At 42.8% G+C, this 14,253-nt stretch overlaps 1 protein-coding gene across 1 annotated transcript in view; it reads right to left on the bottom strand.

Moving 5' to 3' along the window:
- Nucleotides 1-13,952, bottom strand: part of LOC126234865 (uncharacterized) — a 35,068-nt gene extending 21,116 nt beyond the window's left edge. Inside the window, exon 1 of the mRNA XM_049943608.1 lies at nucleotides 13,576-13,952. Coding sequence (XP_049799565.1) covers nucleotides 13,576-13,776 — 201 coding nt within the window. The 5' untranslated portion in view covers nucleotides 13,777-13,952. The remainder of the gene's footprint in view (nucleotides 1-13,575) is intronic.
- Nucleotides 13,953-14,253: the final 301 nt, after the last annotated feature.

The following is a 14,253-nucleotide window of genomic DNA, read 5'->3' as shown; positions in this document are numbered from 1 at the left end:
CCTGGGACAGGGAAGGTGGGAGGACTGACTTAGTGTGAAGGGTCAAAATGTGGGGGCAGTCCAGCAAAATAGGGATCACCATGAAGGAAGCTGCGCAACTACAAAGGGGAGCGGAAGAGGGACAGCAGTTCATTGCAGAGCAAAAAACCATGGGTCTACCTAGTACGCCATATACAAAGACAGCGGAGGATGATAGATTCCTGCCGTGAGTAGCAGAATGAAGACCGCCACATGGTGGGAGTTTATTAGGCCGGGGGAGTAAGCATCCAAATAGTTAAATCACAAATGAGCAAAAAGGGATTTGACATAAAGGCGCAAATCCACCCTCGGAAGGGGCTTGGTGGTGGTGAATGTGTCCCCATCGGGCCTAGAGCAGAACAGGTTGCAGGGAAAGTGTTTTACCTCAAGTTTGGGAGTCTAGCCCTCTTCCCATGCACGTAGCCATGTAAGGGTAGGCCGCAGGATCATAAGAAGCAGCATTAAATGATCTGTTACCACCGGAACATGCACCTATAGAAGAACAGCCAGTTTTTTGGAGCTCGATATGTTTCATGCACCAAGCATCAGCCCTGATACCATCCACTCGGGTAAGGAGCCACCCAGCCATAGCAAGGGTCGTCCAGCACAGTGACCACTGCCGTGAGTTCCGATGCCTCAGAATGACACACAACCACTCCTTGACATACATGGGGAGGCAACAGCTAAATCAGAAGTGTGATCCCTGTGTTGTTAGGGTGCTAAACCAGATTACATTAAATGTAAAGTCAGTCAGTCACAAACTCAATACGTGTCAACTGCATCTGCTAGTGGTTTTCAAGCTGAGGAGTTACAGCAAACAGCAGAGCCCGGTTCAAACAAGAGAGTAGAGTACAAGCACTGTTCTGATTATACTCAGCTGTTGTCAAGTCTCCGACAAACAATGCACTCTTCCACAAGTGCTGAGACAATTCAAATTCTCACACTGGCAAAAAGGCATTGGCCCATAAAAAGATCTATACACTGTAACAAGTTTGGCCACTAAAAAGGTTTTTCTATATTCTTTGAACTCAGGGAAAAAATTGTGTTTCATCTTTGGTGTCTCAGGTTTACATTAGATCACAATTCATCAAACTCTCAAGCTGATGCTTGCTAGTACCATTAACTGATGAGAACTACAGAGGTTTGATGGATCTGAAACTGGTTTGTTTCAAAAATCAAACATAGTATTTCAAAACTGTAAAACAACACCTTAAGCCCATTAAAGTGATTGTACTGCTTAATTTTTGCTGTACAGGATGCTGTACTTCAAAAATAGCCAAGCTCCTGTGCTTACCAGTATTGTCTATTTTGCTGAAAATGATCAAATCTACATCATAATATACACCGCAAGCTGCTGTACAGTGCATGGTGGAGGGTATATCACACTAATATTATTGATTTTCTTCCCTACTCCATTTGTGTATGAACGAAGGAAAACCGACTATTTATGTACCTCTGTATATGCATTAATCTCTGGTCTTACTCGCACAGTCTCTACACAAGACATATGTTGATGGTAGCATAATGATCACACAGCCTTCACTGAATACTTTAATACAGGTTCTGTAAAATCCAACAGGGCTTTGTGAGAACTGCATTGCCCTTTTCCAAGCATTCCCGTTCAAGTTTCCAAAGCATTTCTGTTAAACTTTCATAAGGGCTATACAGACCTGTTACAACCTTAGCAGCACATCTATGAAGTCATTGTAGATACTCCAAAAACTGGAAATATACTCAAGAAATGTTCATCTTTTATGCAAGTTGGTTTAAAAATTCTCTGCATTTTCCCAGAAACTTCAACGTGACAAGCTCAAGATGTCTGTGAAAAATCTTGTAATCAGGTAGTACTGCATTCATTTTCTTCATTCAAGGCGTTATCTTTTTTACCCCCATGTAAAGAGAGCTGCCATTTAATACATTAAGTTGAAATTTTGTCAAAGCCTTAATGTAATTCCTTATGGTCGTCCAACGACAATATTTTCCTGTAGACCTATACATCATCATCGTCACCACCATCATCTCACCTGTGAACAATCTGCTGCTGCTGACTGGTTGGTTTAAAAGAGAGAGAGAGAGAGAGAGAGAGAGAGAGAGAGAGAGAGAGAGAGAGAGAGAGAGAGAGAGAGAGGGGGGGGGGGGGGGGACCAACCTCTGACTCCACGTATTGGTAGTGCTGTACATTTGATGCAGTTTTGGGTTAGCATGCAGGAGGTCGAGGGTTCGATCCTGGGTTGGGGCGCATTTTTTTTATTTGCTGATTTCATTCTGACATTTATACTGTTATACACATCGTTTCTTAGGTCACATATACCATAAATTTACAACAGTTTGTAACACTGAACATAACAAATACTGGGTAGACAAATAAGAAACAGATAGTTGAAACAAATGACCTGTCATAGGACAGAATAACTACAAAAACAATACCAATTTCCAGATGCTAAAGAAGATAGCACAGTACAATAACACAACATCTACTTGTCATTTATACTACATGTAATATGAGCACTCAGATATCACGCATTAGCAACAGGTAACAGGTAACAGTAATAATGTTCTTCAGAACAGAATATGTTGTCCTCAGAACAAACAACAGATGCTCAAAGTGACCTCCCTGCACGTCCAAACACTGCGCAGCCTGCCAGATCATACAGATCTGGACTCTACGCAGCAGAGCTATGTCCACAATAACAAGAGCAGCATGAATACGTGCTACCGATTCTTACACATTCGTTGGCAGAGTAGAGTACATGTGCTCCTTCAGCTGTCCCCACAGGAAGAAATCTAGGGGATATAGGTCAGGTGAATGCGGTGGCCATACAACTGGACCTCCACATCTGAACCATTTCCCTGGAAATTTCTGCCTAAATACTGTCGCACATTACTTCTAGAGTGTGGAGGTGGACCATCATGTTGGAACCATATCCTCAGCTGAACATGAAATGAAACATCTTCCAGCACATCACGCAGACAATTTGAGAGGAATACATGATACCTTCGTCCAATCAACTGGTTAGGCAACACGTAGGGCCCAAAAACCTGATACTGAAGTGAACTTGATATCCACAGTCGCTGGTTATGTGCAGGTAACACCACACCAATGTGGGCATTGTGCATATTGAAGACAGCCTCACGAGTGAATGCTGCTTCATCCAACCACATTACGGTGTTCACAAAGTTATCATTGGTTTGCTGTTACTGTTGTTGGAACCATTCACAGAACTGCATCTGCCGATGGCGATCTGCAGGATGCAGGTGTTGCATGAAATGAAAGCATAATGATAGGGGTGCAGCACGTTAACGACCGTGCATTGCGAGACACACAGCTGCCTTGCTATGCTACGTGCACTTTGCTGAGGTTCTTGGTACATGACCTCCAGACTAGCTTCCTCAGTAGCCAGATTACAGCAAGTCCGTGAACAACCTCTGTCATGCGATGGTGGAAGGATGATGATAATGATGATGATGATGATGGGTTTGTGGGGTGCTCAACTGCGGGGTTATCAGCGCCCATACAAATTCCCAACCTTTGCTCAGTCCAATCTCGCCACTTTATGAATGATGATGAAATGATGAGGACGACACAAACATCCAGTCATCATGGTGGAGGGAGAGAACCTGACTCCCGAAGGCGCAGCTCCAGATGACGAAACACATTTTTATCTGGATGGTGTCAACAAGGATATATAGCAGCATATTCATGAGCAGCAACACCAGCCCGGTTATCAGATGCACCAAGGGCCAGAAGCAAATCCACATATTCATCATTTGTGTATGCCATACATCTGCCACACTGGTTTAGAGGTTGACAATGAGACAATTTGTTACGTTTATGCATGTACATTGGAGTCTGTCTTGGGCACATTACTCCACTCGCAACTAGTCCATCTGGTGGACAGTGCATACAGTATAAACATGCTGTCAGTCCTGCTCGCTGTTCCACCCAATGTGCATTACCCCTCTTACAGATATTGTTCTGTATGATTCATACCGACACTGCTAATTGTGAAATGTTCGGTTTCGCTCATTCCCATCGATAGAATAATAATAATAATAATAATAATTCATTGTAATATGTACTAAACGGCAGGCTGTTACCAGACTCAACGTTGAAAGGCATAATTAGTGGGACCATGGTGATAACACATACAAATAAGAACCGAGTTTGGACATTATTCGCAAAGCATGTTGCTAGTCCTACTGGTAACTTTAAGGCCCTAACGAAATGTAATGGACCTGAACGAGAATAGTAGTTGGTACTAATCTATGGGACCATTGGGGGAGGGTACAAAGAAAAAAGGTTTGGCATCTAGTAGATGAAGTGGTGCGAATAAATTCATGATCACAGCATGGAAAGGGCTTCTTTCAGAGCTGACCAATCTTCCATTTTTAAGATTGTGGTAGGTCAGTGCAAATGTTTTCTGGAGCACTCACTGTTGATGATTAAGATGCCAGATACTGTACCACGTGAAGTACATTTACCAAACAAAAAACATATACCTCAACCGAGGCTCGAACCATTGACCTCCTACAAGCTAACGCAAAACTCTATCCACTACACCAAATGTACATCGCTACTTAGATTTGCTGACAGAGAGGTCACCCTGTATAAAGTATAGAGGGCCTTTGGGGGGGGGGGGGGGGGGGGGAATGTTATTGTTGACATCAATGAGCAATGAGTCATTCTGGCAAAACAAGTACAACCGGGGGGAACATGTGGTGGGGTATGGGTTTTGGGGGCTGTAATTTCAGGTTCAGAATGTGATGTAGTTTTTAAAGAAGTTCCTGACCAAATGATGTAAGTGTTGCTGAAATTAATTGAAGATCATGTTGCAGAGGTTCTGTAGCTATTTCAGATTGTTTTCCTTTATATAGGGATTAGGAGACTAGGGTTTTCAGCATCTTGTCATAAATCATAATACTGAATTGTGATCTGTATCAACTTGGGCTTGTACCAGTAATATAGAAGTTTATTCATCAGCCATAAAATCTGTTGTACGGAGGGCGAAATGATGCATTTCGACACTACAGAACCATTTAGATGAATATTCGTGGAAGTGTAGTGTACCCGATGTGTGTTTTTCATGATGTGTTTTTCGTGCACATGGGTATGTGATTTTTCTTGATGGCTTTCAAGGCGAGCTTTGGTTTTTTGCGGATGAGTTTGCGTATGGTAAGTTAAGTTTTTTATTTTTACATTGTACTGAATTTGTCTATTTTGATGTATTTCTTTGTCGTATTATATTGTTCTGCATTAAGTATAGGTCTGTCAGCTGCAGTACGGAATACAAATTTTGCGGCTGTTGTTCTTTTTCCCTTTCCTACTACTAGCATCACTATGATTTTTTTGAGCCTATACTAGCACTACTGAAGGCGAAAAGACCGACACACGTAAAATTTGTATCCTATACTTCAGTTGATGTATACAGGTCAACTGAAGTACAAGATAATCGTGCTAGCTAGAGGAAAAAAGCAACATATGACATTGATGTTACTTACCTATATCGGTCAATTGAAGAATGGGATACAAAAGTTATGTACGTTGCTATTTTTTGCCTTCGCTAGCACTAGTGTCCTACAGTATAGGATATGCATGTTATAAATGTCGTTATTTCCCATTCGCTAGTACTAGCATCCTATTCTTCAGTTGACCTGTATAGCTCAACTAACAATTGGGATACAAGTTTACTGTTGTTGGTATTTTTATAATCGCTAGCAGGACTATGATAATATTAAATCGATACTATTAGTATCAGAAAGAATAAAAACTGTATCCCATATTTCAGTTGACCTATACAGGTCAAGCGAAGCGTGTCTTTTTTCCGTCTTTGTCTAGTTGAACTGAGGTACAGGATACCAATGTTACATACGTCGATTTCTTTGTTTTCGTTAGCAATAGCATCCTATTCTTCATTTGACCTATATAGGTCAACTGGAGTATGGGATAGTACAAATATTAGGTATGTAGGTCTTTTTGCCTTCGCCAGTAATACTACCTACGCAAGAACAGAACGCTAGTAGTAGCAGAGGCAAAAGAAACAACACCTGTAAAATTTGTATCCCATACTTCAGCTGACCTATATATGCAGTTAACTTATACAGATCACCATAAGTTTGAGATAAAACTCATATATATCTCAACTGAGGTACTCCATGCTGCCATTACCTGCCATTACCTCTATTCCTTCTTTTTCTTTATTTTTTACATAAGTACTAGGACTCAAACAAGCAATATTCTTAACATTATGTTCGAAATATTACTGGATGCGATATATGTATACCATCTGTTCTCTCTCCTGCATTCCTTCATTTATGAACGCTAGTCTTTGCCGTTAAATCTGTGTCATAAATCATCTCTGGCAAATTCTCACACATTGGTCAAAGCCAACGGGTTGTATCCCGTTCTTCGTTTTCGTACATGATACAGCTGGAACTTATGTTTTTCTCAGAAAACTTACATATTTGCTAAAATAAAGAGTGACAAATCTGCAGAAAATTATATTTCAGCAATGAGCCTACAGTCCCGTATGAAAATTTCACCAATCTGTGCTATCACTTCACTTCAAAGATCTTGGCACAACTGCTGAGTGGAAACTCATGAAATATTTGCATGTGATGGAACTGAGATTACTGCAAAACAAGCTGCGCAAGATAGCTTAGAGCAACCACTGGAAAACCAAATCCTCACATCTTCAGCGGAAATGCCAAGTTTGGAAAGAATGGTGACAAGAGAATAGGGCTGAGGGAGGGAGAAGGTGGTCCAGGCCCTGGAATTATTTTTTTTTTTTTAACTAAGTATAAAAATCTTGAACTGAAGCCTAATTGTAACACTTGAAAATTAAAAATTTTAACCCCTGATGACACAGACGTGCAAGGATGCTGGAAATTTCAAAATTAGTTATAAAAGCTTTGTTTTTGAAATATAACATACAAATGTTATCTTAAAGCAAAATGTTAGAGGAGTGTGAAATAAGATCAGCTGCCGAAGGACAAAACTGTTAGAAACATTCTATAATGATAATTATAGTAAATGGAATTTTCAAACAAGCACAGACTAAATTTTAAGCATTACTCTTGCATTAATAAAATATATCTCCTGAACTCCTAATTACTCAAAGAATTTCCAGGCTATGTTAAAATGTAACATACAAACAAAAGTTGGGGCAATGGATGCATCCGATTCCACCCATCAGCTTTGGCCCGTGACGTAAGGCTGTTGTGGTGTGTGACGTCACAATGGCACAGAGTTGAGTTTGTGAGTGTGGCGTGTTTATAGGTCTTGTTTTGATGGGGATGGTGGTGCCCTCTGGTGGTGTGTATATGGGTTACGTGTTATGTGGTGTAGTGGATTTAGTTTGCGAGTGCGGCGTGTTTATAGTTGTCGTTTTGATGCGGTTGGTGGTGCTCTCTGGTGGTGTGTTTATGGGAAGACCCTGGAACGGATGGTTAACCGGCGTCTGGTCTGGCTGTTAGAGACCAGACAGCTCCTTAGCCGCTTTCAGTGTGGATTCCGAAAATTTCGGTCCACGGTCGACAACCTGACCCTCCTAGAGGCAGCTATTCAGCAGGCTTTTCTCCGTCAGCATCACTGTATCGGTATCTTCTTTGATATCAGTAAGGCATATGATACTACTTGGAGACACTGTATTCTTGCACAAATGCATCAATGGGGCTTTCGTGGCCGCCTCCCGATTTTCATTCGGTCTTTCCTGTCTCAGCGGTTTTTTCGGACCCGCGTTGGTAACACACTGTCTGATCGCTTTGAGCAAGAGAACGGTGTCCCACAGGGCAGTGTTTTAAGCGTTACCCTCTTTGCCATAGCCATCAACAGTATAACGTCTACAGTGAGCAGTCCAGTACAGTGCTCCTTATTTGTGGACGACTTTGCTGTTTCCTGTTCCTCCTCCAGTGTTGCAACCGTGAGCAGTCAGTTGCAGCTAACAGTGCGGCGGTTAGAGGAGTGGGCTGCAAAGACGGGTTTTCGATTTTCTGCCGATAAGTGTGTTTGTGTTCATTTTAATCGTTCTCGTCATCCTTTTTATTTTGCCTGCCTTGCATATGGGGGATACTGTCCTACATTTTAGAGACACAGTGCGGTTTCTGGGCCTAATTTTTGACTCCAGGTTGTCATGGCTGCCACACCTACGTGACTTGAAAGCCAGAACGCTGAAGGCACTGAACATCCTCAAGTGCCTCAGCCACAGGTCTTGGGGCGCAGACAGGGCGCGTCTCCTACAGTTTTATGGAGCTTTTGTGCGTTCACGGCTGGACTATGGGTGCACAGTATAAGGTTCAGCGAGGCCATCTTATTTGCGGATCCTTGACGCTGTTCACCATGCTGGGATCCGACTGGCCATGGGTGCTTATCGGACCAGTCCCGTACCCAGCCTCTGTGCTGAGTCTGGCGAACCGCCACTTACCATCCGGCGGCAGCTCCTGCTGGTGCGCCAGGCTTGTAAGTTTCTTGCAGCTCCCAGATCGCCTGCTCACCATCTTGTTGCCCATCCACCTCTGGACCGCCTTTTTTCCCCGCCGTCCCCGGGCTACGTTGCCGTTTGGGATCCGTGTGCAACGTGTACTAGAGTCCCTCGGTGTGGAGTCTGTACAACCCCAAATCCAAGGTTTTAACCGCCTGCCACCCTGGTTACTGAAGAGGCCCGGAGTGATTTTAGATTTATTGCAGAACAAGAGAGATTGCACTCCTGCCACCGTTTTTAATGCAGCATTTTCTGCCATTTTATCTGAGCACCACAACTATGTAGCCGTTTTTACGGATGGGTCGAAACAAGGATTCTGTTGGTTGCTCAGTTGCTTTTCCATATCGTGTCCTCAAGGTCCGACTGCCTCAGACTTTTACTGTCTTTGATGCAGAATTGTTTGCGATCTTGTGGGCACTGGAGCACGAGACATTCTTCCTCTCCTAAATTCCTTGTCTGTTCCGATTCACTCAGTGCCCTTCACTCATTGCAACGTTTGTATCCGGCAGACAAAATTGTCCAGACCATCCAGGATGCCCTCCTCCGACTACAGCGACTGGGGAAGGTTGTAGCTTTCTGCTGGGTTCTGGGGCATGTTGGCATTGCTGGGAATGAAAGGGCAGATCTCGCAGCCAAGGAGGCGTGTCTCGCCCCACAAGTATCTCAGTGTGCTATCCCCTTGCACGCACTCACCTCGCTGTTGAGCTCACGGGTCATGCGTTGGTGGGAGGACGAGTGGCTGGAAGTGACTGACAATAAGCTCCGTATAGTCAAGCCCACAACGCGTGTGTGGTGTACTTCCTTTCAGCCCCATAGACGGGACGAGGTTCTCCTCACTCGGCTTTGAATAGGCCACAGCCCTATGACGCACGGCTTCCTGCTCCGGCGAGAGGAGCCTCCAATTTGTGGTGCTTGCAGCGTCCAGGTCACTGTGCGCCACGTTTTATTGGATTGCGTTTTATTTTCTGACCAGCGGGTCGCGGCTGACTTGCCAGCGGACCTGCCATCTCTTTTAGGCAACACTCGGACGAATGTGGTTAAACTTTTAAAGTTCTGTGCCCTGTCAAATGTTTTTACAAAGATTTTAGAGAGAGGATTTTAATTTGCTCACTGTGTGACAAGCTCGCCCATATTTTATGTAAGTGGCCAGCCAATAACAATTTCCTGCGACATTCTTGTTACTATGTTTCCCCTTTCCTTAGGTTTTACTTTCTTATGTAGCATTTTCCTTCTTTTCCTGCTTTCTTTGAGTGTGTGCTTTAGTTTTCTTAGGTCTGTCCACATTCATTCCTTTTAATGTGTGTCAGGGCGCTGATGACCTCGATGTTGAGTGCCCATAAGCCCCAACACACCACCACCACCACCACCACCACCACCACCACCACCACCACCACCACCACGTTATGTGGTGTATTGGGTTCAGTTGCGTGTTACTTAATGATGCATTCGGTATTGTTTGTTGGCGTGTGCGGTGACAGGAATTGGTTTTAGTGAGTTAACGATTTAGTTTTTGTTGTTTCTAAGTTATTGTAGTGCTGTTTGCTGTACGTCGTGTGTGATTTTTTTTAAATTAATTTGTTTATGCCTTTTTAAGTATGGATATAACCGATAAATTGAATAGTACGCGTTTGAGTATGCAGATGTGTGACAGTGCTTTGTCCCTCATCAAGTTTCCACAAGTTTTTGGGCTGTTGGCCCAAGGTGTTAAGTGCAGTGTTTGTCGGGAGGATATGCGATTGACGAAAGTTCCGGCGTCTTGGACCAGGGATGGCTGTGTGTGGCGGTGCTGTAGGGATAACCTATGGCGCTCCGTAAGGCGAGGTTCCTGGTTCGAGAAGTCTAGGTTGGGCACGCGAGAGATTGTGTTGATGACTTATTTTTGTTATAGATCCTCTCACAGTTTTTGTGCGCATGAGATTGGCACGAGTGAGAGGACAGTGCTTGATTGGTTTTCATTTTGTCGCGAACTGTTCTGAATATATTAAGTACAGGGGTAAGTTGGGTGGGCCTGGGTTGGTGGTGGAGGTTGACAAGTTGCAGTTGGGGAAAAGGAAGTATGGTGGGAGTAAGCCTTTGGTTGGTGTACGGGTGTGGGTGGCTGTTGTATCGGGGTGTCGATTTTTTAGATGTGTATTTAGGGTTTTGGAGGGGTGGACTAAAAGGGGTTTAGCGGGATTAATTGAGGAGTTCATAGAAGATGGAAGTACCATAGTTTCAGACGCATTTTCATCTTACAGGGGTTTGACCGAGGGGGGTACAGTCATTTAGTAGTTAATCATAGTGTTGAGTTCAAAAATTATGAGACCGGGGCTTGTACAAATACCACAGAGGGGTTTTGGGGAGCCGTTAAGCCAGTTGTTGGGAGTGGGAAGAGGCACTCTTCTAACCTTCAGTCTCATTTAGACGAGTACTGTTGGCGGAAGAGCGTCCCTGAGGGCTATTGTACTTTTAGTATTTTTTTTTTAAGTGCACTTAGTAAGACGTATAGGTCGAAGGTTGTTGGTTAGGAAGGTGTTGTGTGGATGGGTGGCTGTGGCTCGGGGGAGGGGTGTTTACTTATTGGAAATGTTTGTGGAGGTAGGTGGGTGGGGGGTGGCCGTTGTTTTGTGATTTTGTTGTGGGGGATCTGTTTTGTTGCAGTTGTTGTTGGGTTGTAGTGTGTGATTGAGATTTTTTTGGTTTTTATTTGTTTATGGGTCTTTGATTTGGTGTCATGAGTTGCTGTTGACCTATATAGGTCACAAGGGAAGTGTTCGATTCCAATGTGTGGTCATAGGTACAGTGTTTTTGTATTATGAGCTGCTGTTGAGCTATATAGGTCAAGGGAAGTGACCGATTCCAGAGGATATTGTGTGTGATGTTTTTTCAATCAATTTTTGTGTTTGTTGTCATGTTTATGTAATGATGTCATAGGCACGATATGGGAGTCGTCGTGAATGGTCGTTTCTGCTATATTGGTGATGTCATGGGTCAAATCAGACAGGTGGAATCGGACCCTTCCGTATTCCACAAAACTTTTTCATAAAAAAAGGACTGTTGTCAAACTACTAAAATATATCAATTAATGCAATTTTTGCCGGAGCTACCATAAGACCATAATTGTGGTCTAGTAATCACGATAATTACAGACAAATCTTAATATCTGGCACGTCTGCTTCACCTTTGCCCACACTGTGCAAGCAAAACTGTATAGGCCGTAGTGCTGCATCCTGAATTTTAGCCGACACCCAAACCTCCAGATTTCAGACACTCTGCTTGCTGCCAAACACTGTACATCAATTTAAGTATCAACCAAAACACCGATTTAGTTCATGCCATGTACTGTCATCCAGTAGAACATGCGTAAACAGTAATTAAAAGTAACACCAGAACTACAGAGCATTGGGAAAAGCACATCTCTGAATAAATTGCAGAACACGCATGGATGAGTTGGTGGTGTTTGAGGTCGTTGTCCCAAAGGTCACACATTCAAACCCAACTGATGACAATTTTTTTATGCGTGAAACTGTTGTACGTGAGATCATTTTCCTGATTTGTAGCAATGTGCAACAGAACACCGCCCTATCTATACAAATGTATTCTATAGGTTTACTAATGAAGCGAAAGCAGACCGCTGAAAGAACACTGCTACAAAATTCGGAAAGTCCTTTTAAAAGTCGGGAAAATTTTCCCACATAACAGTTCCATGCATAAACACAGAAAAAAGTCATCAATTGGGTATGAATGAAGGAACTTAGGTACAACAACCTCACACTCATCCACATCATCCACGCATGTTCTATGATTTGATTATTCACAGGTATGCTTTCCATCTGCTCCGTAGTTCTAGTGTTATTTTTAATTACCATTTACGCATGCTATACAGGGTGACACCACATATTACAAACTAAATTGATGTTTTGGTTGATACTCTACTGACATACAACATTTGGTACCGATTGAGTGTCTACCATCTCGAGCTTTGGGTGTGAGAAGGTCCAAATGAATTATCGAGAGATTATTCATGAAAAACAAATAATTCTTTTCCGTGTGTGTGTGTGTGTGTGTGTGTGTGTGTGTGTGTGTGTGTGTCAGGGGGGGGGGGGAGGGGGTGACCCTGGTAAGAAAGTGTGTCAGGTGACTTTTTGACATTTACTGCCAAAACATCTGAACGAACTGATAATCACCAAAAATTTTTGTTACCAATACTGCAGCCATTGTCTTGTGTGCATGTACTACAGGTAGTGCGTTGTAAAGTTGCCAAAACTCATTTGAGGAGAATGATACACTGATAAATTTCATGCATTTTTGGGTTGCTTCAAGACTGTTTCACTGGACAGCTAGAAGAAAGATGCTGGATCCCTGGTCAGCATATTACCCCAAATGTACAGTGTTTCTACATCACTGGGTTGGCAGTACAATTCCCCACATGCATCACTAATCGAAAATATGAATATTTCAGTTTGGGAGCCATAAAGTTATCAAAATATGAGGCTTGTGTATCCATTTCAGAAACCTATACAGGGCTTCGGGACTTCTTTTAAGCAACCAAGCAGGAGGCTTAGAAACCATAGACGGACATATTACTACCGTGGTCTGAACCAACATCCCTAAACTATACAGGCATTCTAACAAATCACCTCCACCCCACACTACTACACCACGAAAAGAGTTAAAACAGTAACGAATGAACCAATTTTAAGTATAAAAAACTATACAATAGCAGAGGATAACAACAAAAAGAATGACATAATAACCGAAACACACTCACTACCATTTAGTCCAAAGTAACTAACTCGGGACCTGTACATACATCATTCATAAGCCCGCGGAATACAAAAAAACAAAACACCTCTCAGGAATACTCTCTTTTCATCAGTGCTCATGACGTTAACGTTGTACATTGGGAAAGCGCTTAATATGACGATGATTTCGATACCGCTCGTGACCAATAGCGTCGTCACAATTTGACGGGCGGTATCGTACGTATTCCCCAGCCTATAATCCAACATGACAATATCTGTCTTATATAGAATTTCGTCATAAAAATTTATGGTGATAACTTTCAACAACAACAATTACTTTCACTCTGGAAATATACCTTTCCGAATGATGTATTGTGCGTCCTGAAGTGGCGATCTCGTGCTGCCACATTCCAAAAATTCCTGTGACAAATGTTACAAGTCTCTTTACCCTGATTTCTTTTTACATCCATGTGAAATTTCACTATATGTCTGTATAAGCTCTTCCTGTGCTTAAAAGTTCCACCACACAATTCACATAATCCCCTTCGGGATTCCATGTGTCTACAAAACTCTGAAACAAACCCCAATGAGAATGAAAGTGGTAGAAAAACAATTGCAAATTACGATTAAACACACCGCTATACACCAACACTAACGTTCAAATGTTACTATTAACTATGCAAGGAGGTTCACTCCTGACTGTAAAGAGCTACACAGTCAGTGTTGCAAACTCTTCAGCCGGGTTCACAAACGCAATGGTAGTGTCACAACAGCTAGTGGCATACCGCAGTTGCAATGCGTGATTTCCCACTTTACAGCGGCGCAACTTAACAGACGCAACTTTTGTAACGCAACAAGAAATTCACCTTCGTAGTACTTTGTTATGCCAGTTTACTTCCACCACATATCCCTGGTGGCCGTATTTGGAAACACGAGCATCCTGTCGCTGTTATCACAGTCTACCATGTTAGACTGTGCTGTTATCGTGCTGCCGTGCTGTGTTCCATTCGCTTTCGAAGGGTTTTCATTTTCTT

Source organism: Schistocerca nitens, chromosome 1 (genome assembly GCF_023898315.1).
Source record: "Schistocerca nitens isolate TAMUIC-IGC-003100 chromosome 1, iqSchNite1.1, whole genome shotgun sequence".
Lineage (NCBI taxonomy): Eukaryota > Metazoa > Arthropoda > Insecta > Orthoptera > Acrididae > Schistocerca > Schistocerca nitens.
Note: the sequence above shows the minus strand (reverse complement) of the source record. Positions and strands in the feature narration are given on the sequence as shown.